This window comes from Triturus cristatus, chromosome 3_1 (genome assembly GCF_964204655.1).
Source record: "Triturus cristatus chromosome 3_1, aTriCri1.1, whole genome shotgun sequence".
NCBI lineage: Eukaryota > Metazoa > Chordata > Amphibia > Caudata > Salamandridae > Triturus > Triturus cristatus.
In genome coordinates this window covers 318,593,934-318,621,304 of record NC_140583.1, presented here as the reverse complement: position 1 = coordinate 318,621,304, position 27,371 = coordinate 318,593,934, and the positions used below count along the sequence as shown (strand labels likewise).

General features: G+C 40.5%; 1 protein-coding gene across 3 annotated transcripts in view; it reads right to left on the bottom strand.

The window, feature by feature from the left end:
- LOC146860186 (dual oxidase 1-like) overlaps window positions 1-27,371 on the bottom strand; it is a 1,129,619-nt gene that overhangs the window by 62,781 nt on the left and 1,039,467 nt on the right. For all 3 annotated transcript variants that reach the window (XM_085644023.1, XM_085644022.1, XM_085644024.1), the window contains 3 exons: window positions 18,297-18,475; window positions 10,298-10,528; window positions 7,463-7,562 (listed from right to left, as the gene is read on the bottom strand). In XM_085644023.1, the coding sequence (XP_085500149.1) occupies window positions 7,463-7,562; window positions 10,298-10,528; window positions 18,297-18,475 (510 nt within the window). The remainder of the gene's footprint in view (window positions 1-7,462; window positions 7,563-10,297; window positions 10,529-18,296; window positions 18,476-27,371) is intronic.

Here is a 27,371-nt window from a genome sequence, read left to right as displayed (position 1 = left end):
GGACAATGTATGTAAAAAGAGGTATACATGACAGGACTAGCCTAAAGGACATTACACAGTCTACTGCTTATCTCTGTTTATTTGAGATCACTTGGAAAGCACAGCCTCTTGGTGCTAATATCTGGTATTGAAAAGCATAAAAGAACATTCTACGTATTGATGGAGCGGGTAGTACAACATTTTGTATACACCCCCATTCTGCATGTTCATACTAATTAGAATAATCTATTAATTATAATACTATTAATGTGTTTGTGAGGAGTTTAATCAACATTACTAATGTATGAAACATACGTGGGATTGCATTTTGCATGGCTAAAATAATTTATAATTAACCTCTATACGCATACTAATATTAGAAAATTAGAATATCGCATGATATATGTTGCTTTTGTGATGTTATCGTATGTTGCACCACATGACATCACTGGATGAATATGAACGCTTTAAATGTCGCCATATGCTAGATAATTACAAGCACATAGGGGAATTAGTGAGGGTTTAACATTTTATTCGTTATTTCTATGTTTTAATTACTTTTTGTGTTTGTTTTGCTTAAGTGATCCTTTGGGCCTAAAGGCAAGATGGCCGACTGACACACACGACGCGACGGCCACCATTCCACGAGGTTCCAGACCAAGTGCGCATGTACCAAACCACACGCACCAGTAGCCTCGAGATGACCCTACACTCTCTCTACCCAGGCAAGGTTACGACGGGACATCTGCCAAGAGTGCTGACAATAGACATTTATAAAAACCGGATGGGACATGTAGGATGACCTAATATTCTGAACTGTGTGAAACCTCACCGGATGACCCCAATTGACCAATGGGATGAGCCCAAATTCTTTATTTTGTAACACTTGAACCTTATTTCCCTTATAAAATGACGTTAGAATAGAGAGGTGGAGAATCTACGCTTTTTTTCTTTTCGACAGAGACGACGGTGACGTGACGGCTGTGTTCCTCAATCTTTGACAGACTGAATTGCTGCCCAAATTTCCTGATGAACTATGGACGATTGATAATTTATGGGCACTGATCGATATTTGCACGTCTCTGGTCCTTGACCCGATCTTTGGGACTGTAGCGTGCTGACGACTAAATTGATGACTTAGAATAGGTAAATATGGTGTTCTGTGATTGCGTAATGATTAATTAATGTATTAGATGGAACTAAATTATTGCATTATTTAGATAAACAAAACTATTGATTAACCAGAAAATGTGTTTGGTTGTTTATTGAAAGGGAATAAATTAGGAATTTTGGGTAGGGTTAAGCTGGACTAAATCATTAAATACAAAACAACTAATTTGATCCATCGATTACGTGAAAGGAGTATCTTAATGTTAGGGTTTATGATGTGTAGTGACAAAGGTATTGGGATTTAGAAGTGTAAATAATTTCCTCTCTATAGGTTATAAGATATTCTTTTCATGTCAGCGCTTGGAAACAGTTATTCCTCCTGTAAGTGCCGGCCAGTGAGAAGCAGAGTGTGAATGTTGGTGTTATGGGCCCCACCGATGATTGTACGAGTGAATGTGTTAATGTGATATTTGGCCTGTGACGACGGGAGGATATATGAGGTACGGGAGGTTTTAAGAAGCTTATGGAACTTGTAGTGGTCATGTTCAAACCTTATGGGTAAAGGAAGTGAGTTTCACAAAGAGGGTCCCAGGAACGGGAGAGATCTTACCCACCCAATTACAGAGTTTGCATTTCAGAGCAGAAAGAGTTAGGCTGCAGGATAATCTCTAATGAAGAAAGGGAATATATTTATTTTACATTTTTTAAAACAAATCTGGTAGGGTACTATGAAAACGTTATGCATCAGGCAAGCTACATTGATTGCAAACTTTTTTTGAAATTAAACATAAGCCTAACTAACACATCCTGAAGATTTTGAAGCTGATCAAATGCCTTCTTAGGCAAACCAGGATAAGCAGAGTTGCCACAGTTTAACATAAACTAGACGAAAACATTTGCAACAAGCAGTCTATAAGGAAATTAAAGAAAAGAGAAAATCCTACGAAGTTGTTCCAACTGATCGAGATAATGTTTTGCTCCTTCAGAAATCTGGGGTTCAAATGAGAGCTTGGAGGCCAGGATGATACCTATATCATGAGCGGAAGAGACTGTATCTCGCAAGTGTCAAGCGAAAAGGACCATAAAGATAGTCCCATCTATTGATCTATGGGAGAGACTGCGGTCTATAATTTAACATCGAAATATTTACTTTCATCCATCTTTGAGTGACTTCTAATATAATGTATGGTCAGTGAGGTTAGAAAGCTGGTGTGTCTTTGGCACAGAAGTATGACCTAACATTGAAGGTCCAGAACAAATGGACAAATAGACTCAGACAGAGGATGAAAAGGAGGGAAGAAAGTATAACCCCCCCTGAAGAAAATCCCATGGGAGAGGTTTAGGCTGAGAATACAAATTACCAAGAAAAACTGATTGTGACTTAGTTGAGAGGAAGGAAGCGATCCAGGCTAGTATGGTGCTCTTAAAACAAAACATAGTGAGACTCCAAACTAAGGTAATGCGGCAGCAGATAAGTTCAATAATAATAGGTTTATTGTAAATGACCTGCCTATGTATATCAGTGCCGGAGATCAAATTTCACTTTATTTTGATATAGGGTGTCAAAAACAGTATTGACTAAAGTAGTCTACTTTTATGTTTCCTTTAACTAAATCATCTCAGCAGGTGGACCCATTGATTTTTTTCTTTGACTCTGGTCTCCTTCCAGAAACACATCATGGGTCAATCTCCTAGAATTTCCAATGGAGGTCTTCCTTGCATGCACACATGTATTAGTAGTAATTATATAATGGGAACCTGGCTAGGAAGCAACAGAGCGCTCTACATGATATGGTGGGTTGAGAGACAATCAACAAGATTGTATACATCAAATAGGGATTTCACAAAGACATTTTACATTTTTTAATCACAAGGATATTCATTTGCCCAGAATCACACCATGTTGAGCCAAGCTCTGAGGCTGGGATTCAATTGGAACAATACTAGTATCCGCATAAGGGGCCATGCTTGATTGGGACTGCTGACGCAGACCTGGGATCCTGACTCTTAAACACCTAATCTCTGGCGGTGAACTCCAGCCCTTTGAGATGCAATGAGTCTAATGTGGCCTGTTGAATAGTCAACAGAGGCGCTGTACACAACTACGTCATTGCCTTCTGAGCAAACTGGGTCCCGAATCCTGGATCATCCTTTGTTTTCTCTTACCTTAATACTTGGGGTCAGTTTAAAGGTGTGATGTCCGGATTCTATAATCACCTGATTCACCACCACTACTCCCAGCCACAATTGTCTAGCCCCAGGATGACCTGAAAGGCGCGCCTACAGGTAGAATATGATGAGAAGGATTGTGCAGAACGTTTGGAGGCCCTTAACAGGGAGTACGGGAAGCACGGATGAAGCTCAGTCTTTTTAAGATCCTTCAGTGCTGCCACTGGACATCGGCACGGCTTCAGTTTGCATGGTTGCTCCCTAACTCTGCTTCCTTGCGATGTGATCACACGCCCTGTGATATTGTTCATAACTTACTGGACTGTTCTTCGATTTGCCATTTCTGTACAGCAATGGGGTCTGCACTCCTGGAATCTATGGATTTTCCATCGCCACTTCTGGACCCCCTAATTCTCCTGCATGACTAATCCGAATTTTTCGAGCAGACCCGCCATGTCAATTGCTTGCTCGTCATTGCTCTGATAGCTGCCAAGATCTGTATTCTGCAACACTGATGTTCTCCACAATTGCCGTTGCATGAGGAATGGCTGGTGGAGATGTACAAATTACAAAACTGCATCCTACAAAATGGTAATTCTACAATATAATGGACAAAGCAGATATTTTTCATCTCATATGGTCCCCCTTTCTGTAGGACGCCCCCACACTAATTTGCATTGAATCTTGATTCTTTCTCATCATATCATTGCACTCCAATCCCTTTTTTTGTCTTCCCTGCCTTCCTATACTTGGGATTTGCGTGACTGGCCTACTCATACTTGTAGTTTCGTCTTCCCTTTCTTCTTTTCTTGATGCCCTTTTTGCACTTCTTCCCTTCTTCTCTTTACTTTCCTCTATCTCTAGCTTATTTTCTCACCCCTATCTTTCTTTTCTCCTTTTCTTATATAGTAGGATTGTTTGTTATTTGTGCATGTATGGCAATCAACATTTGTATCTCAATATGAGTCCATGATGGACTTGCATGTCAATGTGATTCGCTGTTATAATTCAGTACTTAATTTCTGCCATTAAAAATAATTGGGACAAAAAAAAAAGAGATAGTATCAGGAGGAAAATGTCAATGTTTCACCACTCCATAGAGATTAAAGTGGGGAAGATGTTGGTCCCCTAATGTCCCCACGGAGGGGATCTCAGTCACACACACCAACAATATGACAGAGAAATAATTCACTAAAGTTCGGCTCTATAGCCATGGCTTTCTCTTGTTTGACCTCAGGACTTGAATACACTCTTGGGCAACGACAGGTCTATAGCTATTAGCCTCAATCTCATCTGCATTCTCATATACAGAATGACCTTATCTCTCCATTTCATTATCAGACATGAAGAAGAACAATAATCATACTTCACACCACAGACAGCAAGGTGATTTCTGCACTGGCATTCATGCAGGTGCATGGGCAGCACCCATCTTTCAGCTAAGGCACACTGGGAGAGGAATAGACAATCCTAATGAGAGATGGAGTATCAAGGCTGTGGTTGCCAAATGGTAAGGCTGGTGCCAGCTAAAGGACAGCATTACAATCAACAATGTACTACGTGCTTTGTACTGTCAGCCCCTCTGTCTACTCCTAATAGTTGTGGCTAAAATACTTTGAACGTGGTAGTGCATTAACATCAACATTGAATAGCAAAATGTTCTCATAAACTCCCATCAGTCATGCCTATGGATATCGATACTCTACTGGACCTGATAACGGCCCATGCTATGTGTTGTCTCCAGCAGCTACCAATCCTGATGGCGGCATTCATTGAGATCTCACAGACGCAACATGCTACTGCTGAGGTACGAGAGGAAACACCAGGCGCGCAGGTAACATCCAATCCGGACATTGCTGATGCTTCCCATGCTGAAGGCGATAGTTCGCATCTATTTGCTGTTGATCTTCTACACGAGGTATTCCAACTCTCACCCATAACGGTAGACAAATTGTTGTCTACAGGATTAGAAATCGTTGTGTTTTCTCCATCCCCACACACTGACTTTTGATTCAACCACACAGTGTTCCGGAGAGACTCTGAATTTGGCCTTCATTCTTTTTCAAACGTGATACTGACTTTGGAACTTTTTCTATGATTATATATTTTTTTCTTTTTCTTCGTCCCAAAATTGTATTTTTCATTTTTTTGGCACAGTGATCTGCTTACAGTAGAACTATTTGTAGAGAACAGAAGTCTTTGATAACACTTCCAGGGACAGTATGCCACCTTGTCATGAATAACAATTTGACTTGTGTAACCTGATATGAAATGGTTTCGCCCCTTTTTCTTCTGTATTTACGAGCCATTTCATCACAAGTATATATTTTGGTTCATTTATTTAGCATTCCAATGTGATCCTATACCTAGAATGGAACATTGACTTTAATATGTACAACACTTTATGCATAGCAATGGTTTTGTAATGTATTTTTAGGACATATGTTTTAGATATGTTTTTAGCTTATTTTAGCAAACCCATGCGATACTCTGTTTTAAGATATGTTTAGAACGTTTAGGATTTAGTAACGTCATTCATACAAAACTGGAGTGGGTGTTGTGTGCAGATTTAGATTCCGTATATAGGTTTCCAGATTTATGCCCTTCTATAGGTACAATTCACATTGCCCTTATTTGGACATAGAAATCCGGCCCTTATTTAGACATTGTCCATACAAACCAAATACAGGCATGGCCACCTACATCCGTCCATCCACGTCACAACGAATTCTTGAAAAATCAGACCCTTAAGCCTTTAGGAATTTCTCTCAGCTTGAATATTGATTTCTCCAAGAATTCATTAAGTATGCATGAACATCTATTCCTTAGGGGTTCATTCATGACGTTCCTCTGCCCGACTTTTACCTCAATACTGGCATTCCTAGACACCTTCAAGGTATAAATATACCAACACTTGCCCTGGCAAATTGCGGTTCCCGGAGGATTCGATCCAACCCAGACTAAGCGGTTCGCCACGGCAAGTTCGGAAGGAGATCGAGTTCCAGCATGATGCACTGACCTGACGCTGCCATCCTCCTCGCCGAGAATCCAGCTCCAGTGCTCTCTGACTTCCCTTGCGGGGGTTAGACTATCGAGTCCAGAAAAGAGATTCCAACCTCTCTCATTCTAAGGTATGGAGCTGACTAGAACTTAGAGACACTTTTGGCAACTCTTTGCTAAACTAAAATATAGCTAGCTATACTTTAGAAATGGCACCTACTTCAAACTTCGTACTGCAGTTAGGTTAGGTACACCGGGGTAGAACAATTTAGAAGCATCAGATGAGTATCACATTTTAGCTTATGATATTTATGTATGTATTTTGATTAATATATGTCATAGCTACAAACCATGCTATTGCAGTATTATTTTATCTTACTGCTAACCTCGTACATATTGTACTTCGTAGTCTGTCTTACGATTAGAGCAATTCATATTTCTTGCATGAGAAATAAGACTGTTCAATAAACCCTTTTATTGAAACGCCCGTCTTTCTATTTCTGTGCAACTCTGTAGAAACGAAGCATGCACGATTGACTGAGTGAAACTGTTATCTATTGTTTCCACGATTCTGAGAGTGTTCTGATTCTAGAAGGAAACAAAGTTGTCATGTTTATGCGGTTGTCAGAGACTAATCCCTTCTTGTATATTCGAGAAGTTTCTAGTAATTAAGTTTAATATACTCGATAGAGACATACTGACCTTAGTCCTATGTCAAATCTATAGTGTATGTTATTCCAATGCGCAGAGCCTATCAGGGATATAGGAACTACACTACAGGCTAAAGAGGATCAGAATGAACATTTCCAATACTTTTGGGGGTGTGCCAGGTAAGCTTTCACCTCCCTAGAAGTGCTGGGACTTACTCTACCCAAGAATACTTTGAAAAGTGATGGCAAAATAGGAATTTTTTGAAGCACAACATCCCAAGTGGGCCAACAATCTCTGATTCCCGGCTCTCTGACTAAACTGCAAATACTAACAAAACATTTACAAAGTGATAGACAGTATAATGTGTTATATTTACTGATATTTATGCATGCTAATTAGTGTCATTTGAGATTGACATTTCATATAAAATATCATTTAAAAACCTTAATGAGTCTTAAGACAAGAACATCTGTGGTATTTCTCATGATTGTTCCCCACTGAGACTGCAACATTGGATGAAATCTTTAAAACAAAATTGAGAGACAGTACTTACCCATCATCAATGAAAACGTTTGGGAAGAGGCAAGCCAGAATGCTACGAGGGCTGATGGAGAACATGTAGATGTTAATTGTGTGACCCACCGTGTGGAACACTGTAAAGAAAAGAAAACATCCTTCAGTCATCATGCAGGTACTTCCCAATGAACAGCACAATAATTTGGACCTTCATAAAAAAAAGTCCCCCACCCGCCCCCTGGTTACCAACCACTGTAGCAATCAACTTTAGCATGTAGCATTGAATCCTGAGCCTTCAATGAATGTTCTTGGTCCAGATTAGCGGAGGGCACTGCTAGTATTCCAGGCGTTATAAAAGAACGTGGTCTGCCAAAGCAAGAACTTAGAACTGGTCCTTGCCAGCGTATTCTGTAACCTTGCCCATTGCCATCACTTGCATCTGGGAAAATCCGTTTAATGTACAAGGGCACCTATAGATCCACCCCCGCTGCCTGTGATGTGGACGCACAACTGAGAAACATTGATGAGTGAATTACTGTTTTAATATGAACTTTAGCTATTCTAGAAGTAAGTTTTATTTTCTTTGCTCATAAACAAAGAGTTTGAAACCAGTACAGTTGTTGCTCTCCCATCGAGCCCTAAAGGTACCCTCTTTGGTTCGTAATGAAAACTTATTAAATGTACTGTGGACTCCAACAGTTATTTGCATGCACATATTTATTTTAAAACTCGTTCACAGTGCTTGCTAAAAACAACCTTCTACTACACAAAATAGTACCTTAAATACTATTTCCATACCTACTGGCATCATGGCGAGCCATAATCATTGATTTTCCGGCATCACCCCTCCAATCGAGGACGCCAGCTTCACATAGATGCGTACCCTATTGCCCATAATAAGAAATAGAACTGGAAATTGTATTTCACTTACCTCCCTATCCCAAGGTGCACTGAATATAGATTTTATTTATGAAGCGCAATAAAAAAACTTTCTGGAGGCATCACTCTCTCCAGAGTAAGTTAAGTCTTACTTTCTCAGATTCCTGTTTTTAGTAAACCATTGAACCCTTAACCCAGCGTTTTTACTTTACACGACAATCTTTTGAAAAGGCCTCCCATTTGGTCCGCAGATCTGACCTTTGTACACTTTGAATGTTTTAATCACGTGACATTCATCCCACACTGAGAGAGGAGGGCAAAGGAGTAGCCAAAGCCTGCATGTATCACATGCCATTGCACAGCAACCCTTATTGCAGTCTCCCCTTCTATATACATCTATATCTCTCTTGTTCCATCAGCGCTGCACTGCAGTGTCTGAATCTTGCATACTTTGGCAGCCCTAGTTTTATATGCTTCTAGGTGTCACTCCTTTCAACATTTCCTTCTTCTTATGCAATTGGTACTGAAGACCACTCCACAGCTTCTCATACATATCTGGATTCTAGGACATCATGTGACAGTGCTGCACTTATTGGCTTTAAGCCGTGCTTGTTTCAGTGTGCTCCTATGGAACTGCAATGATCCCACATACTGCAACAACTACAAGCATAGGGTCTGATGTACTAACCTATTCTGAGGTTGCAAATGCTGTAATGTGCAAAATAAGTGTGTTTATAACTGATAAATAGGGTCTTACTACCATGAAACACTTAGGGGCCGATTCCGCGTTTGGCAGTACGTTGGCGGGATCCCCCCACCTCCGCACCGCCAAACCAGCATGAGAACTGCCCGCCGTATAAAGATTTTTTGTTCTTTGGCGGGCGATTCCTTTGGTGTTCCCACATCCGTGCTTATGAAATAGGCACTGCAATGGGAATGTCAAAAACAGTTCTAGCATAGCATGGACTAAAAAGTCCATGCCGTGCTGGACCTTCTGTGAATGCACACGGGGGGCATATGTTGTACCCCCTGTATGCATCCACAGGGTGTGAGGCACAAGGGGAGCCCTCCTTTGTTTCCTCTCCCTGGCAGGGAGGACACCCGTAATATGCTTGGCGGGACCACGGTGGTTCCTCCAAGCATATGGATGCCTCTCGACCGCTGCGCCATTACCATGGAACAGCGGGTCATCCACTAGGGTCATAATGTGGTGGTCGTAAGACCGCCCCTGCTGCCTCACCATGAGTCTGGCGGTCCTCAGACCGCCAGACTTGTCATTAGGCCCTTAATGACTCCAAAATGACTCCTAAAATGGGATTGCAAATGAATGTTTTTTACAATTTGGAAGGTGTATTTTGTAGGTGTCCCTTCCAAATTGCTAACTGGCATGAGATGTATCAATGTTTTGCATCTATAATCCAGTCAGAAAACATTGAAAGCTGGGGTGGTAATTTATTTGTAAAATGGAAGTTGTCCCTTTGAGACCCCTTCCCCTTTTACAAATCTATAAAAAGGTTTCTTGGGGTTAATGAGACACTGTTATCTCGTAAACTTTAAAAAATGTTAATGTTTTAATTTAAATGCAAGTTTGTCACCTTTAAGGAAAATGTGCTGCATTTAAAAAACATTTACTTTATTTAAAGGCTGTCGCAGACGTGATGGTCTGCTGACTGGAGCAGGCCACCCCTTTAATTATGACCAGTTATAGTCAGCCACAAATTGCAAACTGTCTAATGAATATTCATTAGGAAGGGCAGTCGCTGACTTACTACAATTCTTTAATTTGAGAAACGACCTATCAATGCAGAGGTCAGTTTACAAATCAGATTTATTTCACAAAAATTCGCAATTCGCAACCACTTTTTGCAAAGGAGATCATCAGACATCAGGCATCTACCATCATCATACATTCATCGAAGGCAGCTAGGTGTTCCTCTTGCTATAGTCTTTGACAGCGGTGTGAAGAGTAGTGTGAAACATTGTAAAAATTCACCTGCGAGAACAATGGCTGTCATCGCAATGAGGCGGTGAAAGTCCACAGCCGCATCAAAGGGGATATAACAGTTGAGGAAGGTCTCGCGCAGAAAAGTGATGAGGTTTCGGCACATGGTGAGCAGGATGTACGAGTACATGAAGGAGATGCTGGCAGCTGAGCCGCGCGAAATAATGATGCCCACAAGGGACACCTCTGAAATCCCCGAGTCCTGTGACTCAAAGGCATAGTCTGGAAGAAAAACAAAAATAAAGATTAGATAAATGATATGAAAAAAACTAGTATATGAATATATCCACTTCTAAGAGGATACATTTGGGTATCCACTTGGAAGTCGATATCGTAATGAAAACCCCTAAAAAAACTTGGAACAGTTTATCTGCTTAGAACTGCCCTAAAAGTCAGGTAATATTTGATTCCTATTTACTTGTACTCAAATTTTCAATACAAAACTTGATGGACCAGACCTTATCAAAGAGCAAAGAAATTCATGAGGAAGGCCAGCAGAAGTCTGAGAAATTAGCATAATCACATTTTAATGCTTCCAGGTCAAAGGCTGGGGAGTGATTTTCTCCCAGCTGGAGCAGAAGACTGTTCCACAGCTGAGAACCTGTGCCCCCCCTCGAGTCATGCTTTTAATTCTAGGACCCATCAATAGAGATAGACCCACAGAGAGTAGTTGGAAGGTAAGATCATGACAGGATCTTGAAGGGCTAGTATTTGAGCACTAAGTCTTGTAGGCATTTTTGATCCAGGAATTGATTTTTTAAACCCCCCCCCCCCCCCTTTGCCTTGACTGGTAGCAAATGTGCTGTTTAAAGGGACTCTCCGTACTGTCTTTCATGAAATATAGCCCAACAGCTGAACAGATGCACAGCATGGGAAATTAAAAAACAGGATGAAAATTCTTTAAATAACAGCTTGTCTCAATATACATTTGTGGTATAATGCTAGTTTTTACCAGTGGATGTATTGTCATGTAATATTTGGTAGCTTACATAGATAAAACATGACAGACATCAAAGTATGAGCGCGCGTCTATCAGTTAAATAAATATGGAAATGTACAGTTTTACAACTGTATTTATACGCAAAACACAAAATAAACATGGATAAATACAGATAAAATGGCCAAAAAATGAATATGGATAAATACAGAGGGATATGTTAATAAAATAAATACCATAAAACTGGGAGCCCTATTTATAACGCATTTTAGGTTAAATATTTTTTATATCTATGCCATTGGTATCACTTTGCCAACAACCTGGGTAATAGTAGGAGCTGTTTTTTTAACAAACTTAAAGACAGCAGCAGTATGAGGCAATGCTAAAAAAGTTATTATTAAGGGGCATATCAACAACAACCGGCGATAATTATCGCTCAGCGCTCTTAGCGTGAGGATAATTATCGCCGGCTAGCGTGAATTTTTATCGCTGAGATAGCGTGCTATTAGCAACGCTTATCTCAATAGCGATAAAAATCTACACGCTAACAGGCTAACGTGAGATTATCGCTGGAAACCCAGCGATGATCACACGTTACCTTGTTGATAGGGACAGGCCAACTTAGCCATGATATCCTCCTTCCATAGGATATCATGGCTAAGTCTGAAAATTAGCAGATGTAAAAAAGCAGCGTTAACCGCGGTTAGCGCTGCTTTTTTTGTCTCTAACAGGGTTAGCGACATTCTTGATAATAGGAGAAATGTCGCTTAGCGACATTTCTCCTATTATTTTACTCTGGAACGCCCCCTTTGCATCTCATTAGAGATGCAAGGGGAAGCGTAGAGTAAAAGGGTGCTAACATGCAAATTTGCGTGTTAGCACCCTGTTGTTGATAGGGCGCTAGTTTTATCTCTGCTTTTTTGGCTTTTAAAGCCAAAAAAGCAGAGATAAAGCCCTTGTTGATATGCCCCTTGGTTCACTAAAGCATTTTAAATATTATATGCAAATACTGAATCATGATTTTATTTTTTGCATTTTCATTACTTTAAATTGTTATCTGAGATTGGCGGATGGAGTAGTGCCTGTCTGATAACAGAGGACATTAACTCTGTCATCATGAGGGTACTCTGACGACCAAATGTTGGCTCTGCAGTCATACCTGTACATCAAAAGGTACTGGCATCACAGAAGTCCCTTTCAATATATTAAATGTTTAGTGTACAGCCGCTGTTGGATTTGGTGGCGGTCCACTTAACGTTTGATGTTTTTTCATTTTTCAAAAACAAACTCTTGAAAAGCGAAATGAATTATTCTCACACACTGGGAGTATTTTGGAACTATTCCCCCTGGATGTGGGGGTCATTACTGTTTTTTCCTACCCCTCAAAACCTGGTGGTGACGGCAGAAAAAAAGGCATTACACCTTCAGCCCTAAATAAGGCAGATAGTAAAATGTCCTCCCTCTGACGTTTCCTCCTTCATGGGGCTGTTGGAGGAGGTATTCTGTCGACAGAGTCAATGGTGGCTCCATCAATGGAATACTTGTGGTCTGTCCACCTCTAAATGAAGGAGGGGCAGGCCGAATGTTTGGCGGGTAGAGTCCGCTGTTGCATTTTTAACTAAGTACCCTGCCCACTAAACACTAAATTGGGGCTTATATCTAGTGAACTACATTCAACGTGTGCACTCTGAATCACTATTAATTTGTTCAACTAGTTCATTGCCCTGATTATGCATAGAAATATCTTCTCATGATCATTTAAAAGAAGTTAAGTTTGTCATTCAATATCAATTGAAAACCGCTATCTGTACCGATCAGTGACTTTACTATAGTGCTCTGAACACAGTTAATAAATGTGGTTGTCATCACACTACCACAACCAGATAGTAAGCTGATATGCTCCTTTGACACAGACTCAGGAAGGACAAACTGAGACCTCTTTATAAGCCTCTAGCTTTGAATGTGACATCACATCACAATCTAAACCCTCAAGATGAGGTCATCCATTAATCTCTAGTTACATTTTCAACTCCAGTGTCACTCGTATCTATTCTTCATCAGTTATTGTGATTTTGTGCCATACCATCATAACCTCACTCAAACTATTTACCCATTCATCCTCATCGCCTTCAACCAAAAATGGTAGACTACAGCCTCTGGTATTTAAAGTCTTCTATGGCAGGAGACTCCCAAATGGTGTCTCACTCACGGCCATAGTCCTTACAAGTCGGTAGAGCCACTTCAAGGCTCCAACTTTTCATATAAGGTCAGCTGCCTGTAGGCATCTCAGATGAGGGGTTCGAGCAGCCTGCATACAACGCATGTGAACTTGTGTGCAAACACGTAGGCTGAGGGAGAAAAACTGCTGTCTGACTCTACACCATCTGCACACAGATGGGACTGTGGCAGATGGCACCCAAACTAAATGTATGTAGCTTGATGAATAGCAATGCAAAGAGCTTATAATTCATCTGTGTACTGAAAAGGAATGCACCTTTCCTTTATGGAAAAAATAAATAATTTGAGGGGTTTTCAAGTGGTTGAAAAAGTGAGCAGTAAAAGGGAGGTAATTTTCAGTAGCTGCTTGTGTTTACTACACAGGGAATAGAGTTGCTGTCTCATATAAGGGTTTCTGGGTGCAGATTTCACATCTATGGTCAGAGTTTGTTATAGGTGAATTATTTCACACACGTATATGTAATGCATGGTGTAGAAGAGTCCCTTTCTAATGGCGTTTTCCCTTTGACTGCCTTGCTGAGTGGAGGTAATGAGTGTCAACCAGATCACAGATCACATGCTTCATTGTACAACAGGCTAGGGGGAGTTCATTCTGCTTCTGCAGTAAGGGTATTGGGTTTCAGGCGGTGTTAGCATCAAGTCCCTATTGATTAGGGAAGGGGAGGGTCTCAGAATATGGCAAGAGGGCAGATGTCCGTCATCATGCAGGATGCTTTTCTGAAGTTTTGGAGAGAGGGGGAAGGTCTCTGTGGGTGAAGGCAAGGGCAGAGTACTGACAGGGTTCTGATTTCTAGAGGTTTCTCCATCTTGGACCTTTTCCAGCATGCTGTTTATGGGTGAGAGACTTTATCCTCTTTATCAGTGGCCTTGTGATGGATGAGTTATTCATCAGCACAATACCAAGATATTGGTATTCAACGGGGCCAATGAATACCTGCTGTCACAAGTCACCCCATTCAAATGGGAATAATATGCTGAGTTTGCTTGTGTGCGCACCAAAATCTGGTTGTGTACTTGCATTTCCTAGCCATTTTTACCCAACAAATATCAGGTTTGACCTGACGAAATTCAGCTGCGGAAAATAAAGGGGGTATGGGTTGATTACTAATAAACTCATAGATCCAATCTTTGTACAAACGTGTTTGCAGAGGCATTGGAAATGAATGGCTATTGATAATAAGGACCCTACTGGGATGGCCCCTGTTAGTACCAGTTAGGGTGGAAGGATGACATGGCAACTCAAGACGGATGGCTGTCTGGCCAATGGCAGAATTCCCAGCCTACACTAATAAATTCCTGCACAGGGAACATACACTGAGAAGTAGCTTAAATGAAGAATGAAGGATCAGCTCAACTGTCCACACTTGTCAAGAGCTTTGTAGGTGCACCCTCTCCTGACCTGTATCCTTGGACTGTCTCAAACTCTCCAGGACTGCTGGTACCATTTCCCTGACTCTGCATCGATCCTAGTGGAGTGTGGCCCTAACTGTGGACTCTCGTTGTGACTGGACCTGCTCAGGAGCCTCGAAGGATCCAACACTATAAATTTGTGTTTTTGAACTCAGTGATTATGCACACAAAAGTCAATAGGAGTAATGCTTGCAATAAGTCTAACCACTAGCAATCGCTCAGGGTAGCATTCCAACCTATTATTCCTTTGCCAAGCATGCCACAGTTTGGACACAGCCGTATGCAAATCAGTCTTCATCCTGTTCCAATAGGAACAGTCTATCCCAAATTGCCAAGCCAGGTCCTCCCTGAATAAGAACACAAGTTATGTTATGTTATATGTTATAAGTTCTTAAAAAGTGCATGGCTGCCCCAGCAACGGGGCGCCCCGGCGCTGAGACTGACAGGAGCATGCAGGGAAAGATTTCACCTAGAGGTTAGAGAAAAGCCACGTTTTCATAATTTTTTCAGTAACTGGTTTTGCCCTGATTAGGGCTCTTCCATTGGGTGTAGTTTGGTTCTAGTGACAGAGTGAGCATGGGACCCATGTCTGGACATACCACTAGCCACATAGTGTGCTATTTAACACACACAAAAGGTGATAGGAAGAATGCTTGTAATAAGTCTAACCACTGGCAATTGCTTGGGGTAGGTACAGTGGATGAAAAGTGATGGCTTGGAATGCTACCTGAGGGATTGACAGTGGTTCGACTATTTTCAAGCATTCCTCCCATCACCTGTTATGTGATTGATGTAATGCCCTAAGTGGCCAAGGGTTTGCCAGATGTGGGTTCCTTTCTCACTGTGCCATAGGATCCTAGCTATTCCTCAAAGATGAGGCCTAACAAAGCTGAAACCAGTCTGGGGTTGCTTGTGTTCCCTTCTGGACCAGGCTCCTCCTGGCAGTTCGGTGTGGACTGGTCTCGTGAGGAGTAGGGTCAGTACTCATTTGTTGTCTAGAGTGTTTCAGTGGGCAAAAAACAATGGCAACCGCGGTCTGTGCAGGTAACAGAAGTGAGGCAGTGTAAGGGGGGATTCCGAGGGACGATGCAGAGGGAAAGCAATTATTTATTTAATTTTCACTCTGCATCGTTCCTCGGAATCCCCCCTTAAATGGCCCCACCGCCCCACTGCTGTTACCTGCACGGACCATGGCTCGACTATGGGCTGAAATGCTACCTGAGCGATTGCCAGTAGTTAGACTATTTGCAAGCATTCCTTCTGTCACCTTTTGTGTGATTTTTGCACACTGTCATCCTGCAAGAGGATGCAGGATTAGGTGGCTGAGGAGTGCAAGCATTGAGTGTCATATGTCATTCAGCACCTGTGGGGCGCTGCTTTGGAATTGACACACTTCAGTTCAGGAGGTCACCTGTGCTTGGAAGACAGGAAGAATCAGAGGCCTTACAGTGACGCTCATGCTTTTAGGATGAGGGAGCAATAGTCCCCAAGCTTTTGCCTATGATAAAAAGATGAAGGGCCTCATTTAGCATGTGGCAGGCAGCTCGCTGGTCGGCCAGGTCAAGACAGGCCCTGGCCCACATGCCACTTGCAGAGGATAGTGCGCCATATTTTGGTCTCCAGCCAGCTAGGGATCTCTCTGCCTCAACTAAGCTGCCACTGTGACAGCTCTACTGAAGTAACTCAAAGACGTCTTGCCAAGTGGACAGCATGTTTGATGCCACAAAGTGAAATTGTTTCTTGAAAACAAAAAGCAACATCGTTGATGCGCAGTGCTCTTTCCCACTGCACATGGGTCCATTGTGCATTTTTTCTACCTGGTTCCCAGGTGGAGAAATGAGGGATTGTTACCCAGCACTAAATAGGGAAGGGTGAATGACACTTTGAACTAATAGCACAGAGGCGGATGGGCTGCCAGGTCAGAGGTTTACACTGGGGAGATGGGAGAGGATCCGTCGGTGTACAAACAGCGCTCCCCATCACTCAAACCAGAGCAGTGCCCGTGAGTTTGGCAGGGAGAGCACAATCAATTTGCAGCTGTGTGCTTCCTCAGCCAAACTCTAAATGAGGCCCTAGGTCCGGCCAAATGTTCTGTATGTGTCTATAGAGAGCTACTCTATGTTAACCTTGTTATTGTTAGGCCTGGCTATTGATTTATAATTGTGGCTCCAGAGGGAGACTTCATTGCAATCACTTTAGATCTGGCTGAATTATTCCGCACTCCAGTAAGAGCCTCGTGCTAATGTAAAAGCCTCCCGGCGTGCTTTTAATGATTATAAAAATATTTGTTAAAGCTACTTGCCCTTTATTGTATATTGCGAAAAACATGCTGAAGCTTGCAAAACACTGCTTTTTGATAAAGAAAAGCATATATTGAGGGCAATAGGCCTTTCGGAGGATATTGCCCTATAACTATGATAATGCCTGCTGGGGAGTAAAGTTTCACATAGAAACTTGCTAATTACTGCAACACAAAAGATTTAGGAGATTAGTTATCTTCTCTGTTACATTTTTAGTGTAGCTGATTTTCACTGGTAATTCTTGTGAGGTGCCTTAGGAGAGGTTCTGAATTGTTTACCCACTATAAGTTTGCATGTCTTTGTTATTATTGTTCTAACTACTTAAATGTGGCAAAAATGGAAAGAAGTGAAAATCTTTAAGCCAGAACGTCTATTGACACCATTGCTTCTAATGTTTCAAGTTCAAACAATTTTTTATTTGAATATTAGAATTGTAAAAAAGAAAAGCTATTTAGGACGTGGAGTAGAACGGCAAAGGTTTATTACGTTTGGGAAATTCAAAAAGAACACTAGCTAAATCACTCCTTCGATTACCCAGAAATGTGTTTCTGCAGGATGCAAATCCAAGAAATATGTTTTCAACAAACATTATTTTAAGGGTATTTGTATTTTTGTTGATATGCAATGCAGGTGAAAGGGTAGTTGAGCCAAAACTATTTGGTGTAGATCATAATAAAAAATAAAATTAGCCGGCAATATGATAGATGTCTCCATGGAAGAGTTGGGGGAAAAATATGAACAGAAATATTATCAAAAACAGAACAATCAGAAAGATAATATATTTACTCTTCACTGACTATAATGGGAATTATAGTAGTTATTAAATAGAGATTCTGAAATCCTGACAAAATATTGTTATCAAAAGGGCTTTTTATTTGTGATTGTAAACAATTTGCTTTACGTCACAGCTGCTGTCCTACTGTAAACAAGCAGCGCCTTGTAAGAGCTACTTTTATTGAATATGCTCGAGAATAAGGAAATACTGTCACCATAGTAAGTTAGAATAAGCAAGAGTTACACTCTTCAAGTGGGATTTGTGAGGACTAGAAAGGTCCCCCCACCACCCATGAGATGTATTTCAATAATGGTGTTGCCCAATGCTCACGGTATGCCCGCTCCATGAATAAGCCCAGGGACACGCCATAGAAGATGAGCACACAAACAATGTGCCGCCGGTAGTTCTCCACGAAACGCTTGAACTGCTGGATTTTCTGGTGAATCTTGCTCTTTTGGTACTTGTCCTTCCTTGCCTCAGTGTACAGGTGAGCCTCAGAGGACCCCGCCCTGGAAGAGAAGGAGATGCATGAGAGCGATCAGCGGTATACACACTCTTGCACAGTGATTATAGTAAACTCGGGCTCAGTAACAGCTGTCATTTACTTATATTATGTGCCTCCATGCTTCTTAGATGTTCAGATAGGCAGCTTTCCTAAAGGTACTACATTAAAGTGCTGACACAAATTTAGTTATGAGATGTGTTAAATACAAAAACTGTAGTAGGAAGGCAAACAAAAAAATTATAGGTCTGTAACATAGAAATAGAACATGGATTCTTAACTTGACGTAACTGAAAACTCCTTGAATGAATAATAAGACATTGATAGTAAAATGCTTGTTTTTCTCATTAAACAACCATTGTGCAAGACGTTTTTCTTCTCTTTGCTGCAGACATTGCAATTTCAGAAGCTACTGTTTATTAGACAATGAAGACACTTGTCATGTTAGACGACTGATAGTAAAGTTCACACCACAAAAGATGCAGATGACAGGGAGGATTATTGATGGGAAGAAGTTTTGAGAAACAAGAACGGATGTAACAGCATTTAATGACACATGGTTAAAAGACAATTGTACTTTGGTGAGAAAAAGGGGAGTAAACCTTTTCCCGGGAGAGTGCTGAAATCTTATTGGTCAACATGAAGAAGAAAGAATATTAATGTTGCAACATTTGAAAATATGTGTTTATATTAGCGCGTGTTCCTAGACTAGTTGCAGTTTTTGTTTTCTTAGACTGAGAGCAGTAGGTGTGTGTCCCTCATCCCAGTCTCTCTAAGAGTAGACTCTTTACTCAGTTTTTCTTAGACATCTCTTCATGAGAAGTCCTAGTTATTTCTTGATCTGCTGTTATTTGAGCTGAGAATACTTTCTAGCTTATTATGCTAAAGCTTCATGCTTATGCTTGATTCTCTCATCCCGAACCTTCACGGGTATCTGGACTGGCACCTTTTTATTCCTTCATTCATTTAACATACACTTATTTAGATTAGAGTTTATTTATGGAATACGCTTGTTACATTATTATTGTATCAATGGCATTACTGATTAACATTTTGATTTACCTTATTATAAAATATCGATTGATTGATTATATTAACATTTGATGATGACAGTTGGCTAAAAATATTTAATAAAAGACTGAATAACTAAACAATATGAAAATAAATCCCTTTAACTCACCTTAACTATCTTTATTGACTGAACTAAATGAAATGATAATTGATAAGGATTTATATTGACTTCAGCTCCTTACATCTCTGTCGACATCAAAGATCCATTAACCTGTACACTGGGTTTATGATTGATGAGTAAGTGGCAGTGAAACCACGTAGTAGAGCAAAAGTGAACAGGCTGGCTGGGTATTTAACTTGGCCAAATGCTTGGTGGCAATGGTCTTCATTCAATGCACAAAAGATAAGTATTGCGTTGCACGTGTGATGAACTAACACAAGTTTTAAAGTGGAAGAGCAAGAAAACATTACCAAAATAATTGGGGCCATGTTATTCCAGATGAGGTGGTAATCTCCAACATTAAAAACAAAAAATGAGAACAGCATTCAATAGATAGCTTGCAAAGATCAAATATTCCAGTCTAGTGGCACTAAAGAACTGAATCTATGTGGCTGACCTAATATCACTTCCACGAATGTAGCAGCATGGAGGAAAAATTCTCAGATTCTAGATTTTCCTAAAGGATATGATGATATAATAATTCAACTCAATTCTACTTACATAACAGTCTATTCCAAACCATTAGTAAAATGACAACCCAGTGGAGGGTAATATTTTTGTTAGTAGCTTTCTCTCACTATATTGACACCAATCTGTGAGTTCATACCAATCACCCAAGTGGTGGAGCCAATTATTAATAATGTCATTGTGTGGTCAATGCAAGAATCTTGCCAACAACCTGAAAAATGCTCCCCACTAGTTTCCCTAACAGATCATTGTGAGTTCCAGGGATTTTGATTCTCACTTATTCTCATCTCTTGATCCAGATAAGGACATAATTGTCCAGATCGAATTGTAGGATTCCCCATCTTGAGGGTTTGCTCTTAAACATGAGTAAAATACAACACATCTTAAAGGGAGAGAATCCTTAGAAAGCACAGGTGCATTTTGGGAAATGTTAAAAGAATTTGAATTATGGTAGAAAACCTTTTGGCCACAAATATATTTTATTCTTATCTGGTCCAGTAGTCATAGCTTTCCATATTCATCCTTTTGTGTCTTACCATTAGAAGCAATTGGCCTGATATGAAGCAACTGCCCACAGTAATAGTTTTTACTTTATTTAAAGAAATTAAGGCTCTAGCAGGATGTTTAGTGATTTTTAAAATGATTAATTTTGTGGGTGAAATGATTGGATAACTGGTCACAAGATATTAGAAGGACTAGTGACTAACAGTGGATTTACTAGAGCTTAATATTATGAGCTACTATTGAAATGTCAACATATATGTTATTATCATACCTTAATGCAGCAGGTTATGAAACAAAAGAGTAATACATTGTTTTGGCTATTAGACCCTGAAAGTCCTCCAAGATGCATCACAAATTCAACTGCAGATCACCTAAGGAGCAATGACAAATTGATTGTGTATGCATCGGCAGTCAGGGCAGTGCACAGCAAAAAAATTAAGATGCAGGACAGTAGCCAAAGCACGCTCTCAGCAAATACAAATGAGAAACAGGTTGAGTTCTGCAAATCTTCAATATTCATAGGCCTTATCTCAGGCATGCTAAAAAAAACTCCCCATTGTATATTTAGCCATGATTTGTTCTAGCATTATGATCTTTAGTTACTATTAGCAAGTGAAGATCCACTTTTACCATTAGTAGGATCTTTGGCAAGAACCCTCTTGTGTCATCTTTAATAGTGGGTGAAAGCGCCTGACTTGTAAGCACCATTCATGACGACTTTCAGTGAGAAATGGGTATAAACAGTCACGGTTTTGCAGTCACCTATAGTGACTAAAAATCAATGGGCAAAGGTCGTCAGTAATATTTGTAGTTTTAGACTTTGAAGAAGATTTGAAATGAATGAAGAGTATACCAAATGGAACAATGGTAATGGAACATATGTCTACGTCACTTGATACTACTGATATTACCCTTAAAGATAGCAGATATTGTGTATCTTGGAAGACTTTGGGGATGACAAAATATGACTAAAAGTAACACACAGACAAGTTCTGATCATACAATACTAATTGACTACTAATTGCTTGTTAGACTTGTCAGTCGTAGGGTGGCCATCCCCCAAAGATTTTGCCTTACTCCTCCATGTTTGATAATCTTGTTTTTGTTGGCCCTAGGACTCTGTGCACTTTGCCATAGATAACCAGTGCTAAAGTATTGCCACCTTTAATTAAGTTGTAAGCCTCTGATAAAGTGGTACAACACATACCCAGGGCCTGTAAATTAAATGCTACTAGTGGGCCTGCAGCAATAATTGCGCCACCCCGTTAAGTAGCCTTCTCAACATGTCTCTGACCTACTATTGCAACCTGTTTGAGCAATTTTGAAAATTAAATTTCGACCGGGTAAGCCAGGCCTAAACCTTCCTTTTAATATATATGAGTCACTCCGTGGGTAGGCTCCAAATAGCCTACAGGATGCAGTGTATTTTAAAAGTTGGGCATGTACTTTTAAATTTTTCATTTTGTAGTAGTGACAAACACTTACATTTGTTTTTCACTACTGCAAGGCCTACTTCTCCCATTGAATAACATTGGATTACCTTATTACATTTAATAAGTGATAACTATCAATTAGGAGCAGACAGGAATTCAAAGTTTGGTGTCTAAACAATTGTATTTTAAAATCCTCTTAAATGGTAAAGTCAGATTTTTAGTCACAATTCTGAAAGTGCTACTTTCAGAAAGTCTCAACTAATTGGTGCCTGCAGCCTGTAAACTGGGTCACATGATTGTGGCTGGCAGTTGGTCTGTGTATATTGCTCCCAGACAGGGAAACAATGGGCGAATAAGTGTTGGTGGGATGAGACATCACTGACTTGAGAGGAAGCAGAGCTGATATCTACCACACAAAGACTCTGCTTGAGCACACTCACAAAGGGTTTGATACTAGTCTTTTGTGTCTCCAGACATGCTGGGAGGGCAGGGAGGAAGGAAATTCCAAACACCTCTGGGGTGGAAACCGCCAGAACGTTCTCCTACTTAAAAGCTGGCACCAAGTAGATGATACAGAAGAAAAAGTGTTGTGCTGCTTTGCTGCCAGAACAACTCCTACATGTCTGCCATGCAACTCTGCTGCCTTGCTGCATGCTGCCTTCTGGGAAGGAAGACTGGACCTGTATCCTTCATACCAGGCTGAAATGACTCCAAGCTGATTGATCACATTTTCTGAGCTACAGGGATAACAATCTCCCTGCTTCTGCCCAGCTGGCCTGCTGCCTGGACCTGCAACTGGACCTGCCTGAGCCCTACTGGCATCTGATGGAGTGAGTGCCTCATTACCAAGAGGTGTTCTTCAGGTCGGGGACCCTTTGTGTGGTATTAGTTAAGATCCCCTTAAAAAAAGGAGAAATCTTGAAGTTTTGTGCACTTTGTGACTGTGAAAGGGGCTGTTTGCACTAAGGTCCTGCTGCCCGCGATCGCGAAGCTCCGGTAAACCTGAGTCTTGAGGCCAAAACGACCACCAGTGAAGCCCAGCAATGCGTGATCTGTAATACATACTATAGAAACAACAGCCTCCTGTGACCACCAAAGCGAATCTCCATCAACAACGTGTCAGCGATGCCCAACACGATCTTCCCACTACAGCGACACTCTTCCTGATCCACATGGCCCCCTCTACCGTGAACAGTACTCTTCACACTGGCCTTTTGAAGGTTACTCTTTCCGTGGGACGCACCTGGTTTCTGTATCCGGCCGGAGGTCCATCGTGACTGGCCTGTACTTGTGACTTTGACCAGGTCTCGCACGACCAGATAGCCACGAGTGGAGCTTTGTGCTTTTAGCCACTATACTTATCTGAAATCTTTGAAATTGCATAACTCAGATGGTCTAAAATAATTTATTACATTTTATTCTATTGTCCTAATTAGTGTGGGATTTTTATTGTGTTATATTTTTACTTTCTTTTTGTTTGAAGTGCTGCTTAATTCTTTGCACGTTGCCTCTAAGTTAAGCCTGACTGCTTTTGTGCCAAATTATCAGATAGTTGAGCAAAGGTCAATTTGAGGTTTGTTTGTGTTTCACTCTGACAAGAATTGTGGGGTATCACCCCCCCAGCCAACCAGTAACCCAATTTCCTAGAATGCTATACCAATAAATGGATAGACATAAAGGACCATATTCTTATCAAATACTCACATAAGTTCTCAATTAATGTTTTTGAAATGCACACTAACATAAGAGGGTGGGGAACACACAATTATCAATTAAAAAATATCTTCTGACATGAATATTCTGTCAAAAATATTGTCTCTACAAAAATATAAATGAACAGAATATCAAAGGTTATGACATCATTTTTTATGTTTATAATATTGTTTTTAAGAATCTTTTTGTATTTAATATGTTTTACTTTAATATAGTTGTCATAAATATTTTTATATTTTTACTATATTAACTTGTGTATTAATTTTAAGTGTTAACTTTATTAACATAATGTTTTAAGTTGTTTTTACAGTACTTCTTAAATGTTAAGTGTGTAATTAAATCTTTTTCAATGAAATTAGCAATGTATATTGTACTAAGGAGTTGTTGGGTTTATAGGAAAATAGTGTGGCAAGTTAATTAAATTATAAGTTATCGTCTTTGAATGGTAATTTTTTACTGCAAGTTTTATAGTTAATTTGTTATTAGTTATAAACATTGTTGCATTGATTGTTATTTTGTTTAGTTAAGTTTACTTTCTGGTTTTTAGTGTTTTTGTTTACTCTTAAACTAATAACCTGTTTGTAGTGGGTTGTTGGGTTTGTATGGGAATAGACTGGGAAGTTAAAATGATTATAAATTTCAGATTTTTAATATTAATGCCATCTTGAAAGGTATGCCAATCCCCGAAACCTGGGCAGGGACTGAAATTGTCCCAATCTTCAAAAAGGGATCACCACTCCTGCCTGTAAACTATACATCAATCAGTTTTATCGATGTCACGCGAAAACTGTTTGCACGGATATTGCTGGATTCTCTTCAGGGGTGGATGGAAGAACACAAAATACTCAGCCCATATCAAGCTGGATTCAGAAAGAACACTTCCACTGTTGACCAAATATACAGACTCCAAATCATGTTTTGGAAAATGGTGAGAATGGAGGGTGGCAGCCTCTACCTAACTTTTGTGGATCTGAAGTTGGCTTTTGTTATGGTGCCCAGGGCCAAGCTATGGGGGTACTTAGAGACATGGGGGTCCCCCACCATCTGCTGAGTATGCTCATTAGATTGCATGAAAGGAACTTTGCCCTAGGAAGGTGTGGAAAAGGAGGCAAACTAACTTCTCATTTCCCAGTAGACAGAGGAGTAAGGCAGAGGTGCGTGCTCGCACCTACCCTGTTCTGTCTCTTTGTTAATGCATTGGTTGCCCAACTCACTGAGGTAAAAGACAACGATGCCCCTAAGCTAGCAGGTACAAACGCCCCAGCAATGATGTTTGTGGATGACACCGTCTTAATGTCAAAATCGCCTATGGGCATCCAGAGGGTTTTGGTAACAACAGGGGGCTTGAGATCAACACCCAGAAGACCAAGTATATGGTTTTCAACCCAGCCAAGACATCACGCTCCAATCCCTGTCTGAATGGTACTATGTTGGAGAGGGTGCCGGTATTCGAATACTGGGGTGTCACCCTGACAGAAAATAAGGAGTGGGGGCCACAAATAGACAAGGCCAAGCTTAAGCTAGCTCAAACAACTGAGGTTATTACAAAATTACTCAGAAACTCTTCCGCCAAACCTGCCGGGCCAATAGTAGAGATTTATAAGGTGCAGGCCAGGGGTGCGACAATGTACGGGGCAGAACTATGGGGTCATTGTTCCTGTATTAACGTGAGTAAAGTAGAGAATAGCTTTGTGAGGCAGATCCTAGGTCTCCCTGTAAGTAACCCTTTAGTCACCAACGACTGGACCTAGGAATTAGACCAATTCAGGATGAAATTGGCCTCAGACCCCTAACCTTGTGGCTTAGACTGTGGGTGACGCCGGAACTGGCAGCTTATCGATTAAGACTAAAAGAGTTATTGAGCTTCCCGGGTGTAGACAAAATCCCCTGGTTTACACACATCAAGGACGAATGCTGTTGGTTAGGAAAGCCTAGTCTCTGGAGTAAACCAGAGGAAGTGTGTTCTGCAATCTCACGCACTGAACTAGTAAAAATCTACCATATGTCCAAACTTGCAGCTATCGAAGGGAGCTTAACTTCAAGACACCTGACCACCGAATTTCTGCTAATGAAAGGGGAATATATAAATGAGCCCATTCTGGATGTTATCCAACCTCCCCTGGCAAGGAAATTATATATTCAGTTCAGACATGGCACCCTGCCGCTTTGTGCTTTTTCATGTAAATGGTCAAGGACAGCATTGCGAGGGTGCCTTGCCTGCAACTGTGATGAAGAGTCAGAACTCCGTGTTTTTTCTTTTGCCCTGGCTATAAGCCAGTTAGACAGCGTTGGCTTATCCAGTTGTGTAGGAATCTAGGGTCGTGCATTGTGGTGAGGCATTTAGAGTCTTGAAAACTGATACCCGCATGCCCATTGTTTTTGCTATATCCCGATTCCTAATTTCAATGTGGCGTAGACGTTGGACTTTTTTAAACTAGTTACCATAGTCGCAAGTGCACATAATGTCCCCATGTAATAGTGGTTTAATGCAAATATTAAAATTTTCTTAATGAAATAATGCACTCGCCTTGTTAATGGTTCAACTCAAATTTTAAGCTTTTTATCTCCTAAATTTAAAATTGCATTGATGCGCAAAGTTTTACTTTTCTTGCATGTGTAATCTCTAAAAATCTCAGGCTGGCTTGTGAGATGATTTCCTTGGACTTACTATCCTACGACCTCAGTATAGCACTTTAATGTATTCTTACAGCCACATTTGAGAGTACCTCTGTTCGCCTTTTTGGTAACTTTTGTTGTAATCGCATATATTTTGCACATGCACTTTAATGAGGTCAACCGACCAGGGCACGTGTCGTCGTAGACTGCTCTAAGAAATATTAAGATAATGCACATGTTTTTGTAAGATCGATGGATTCCTTTTATCATTTTATCTCTTAATGAAATGTACTGTATTGTATATATACTTTTATGGTCTTATTGACCGAAATAACGTTTTTCTGAAAAAAAAAATATTAATTACATTTGTAATGCAAATTAAATATTTGTTTATTAAATATTTCAATTCCAATTTTATTTTGTGTTAGGCAAAAGAAACTTTAAAACCATATGTTAGACCTATCAACCCTTTTGCCTCACCTCTATGTGTTTTGCTGCACTTATTTTGGGCCTCAGGACTCTGTGTACTTTACTACTGCAAACCAGTGCTAAAGTGTTCATTCTCACTACCCTTACACATGGTTACATTGGCTTATACTCAATTGGCATATATAATTTACTTATAAATCCCTTGTAGAGTGGTTCACCATATACCCAGGGCCTGTAAATGTAGGGGCCGATTTAAATGTCGGTCCGTTAGCTACCACTTGTCAGAGGCTTACCTACCGAAATGGTAGGTCTACAGTCCGAGCGCCCAATTATAATGTAGGCTGTCAGAGCGTTTCTGCCGTCGGGATTATGGTGTCACTTTTCGACAGGCTTTTCATGTCAGGCATTCCAACATGAAAAACCTGTTGGAAAGAGACTTTGGGGGCCCCTACCATTGTATATTGTATTGTATTGTATTGTATATTGCTTTTATATAGCGCGGCTGTCAC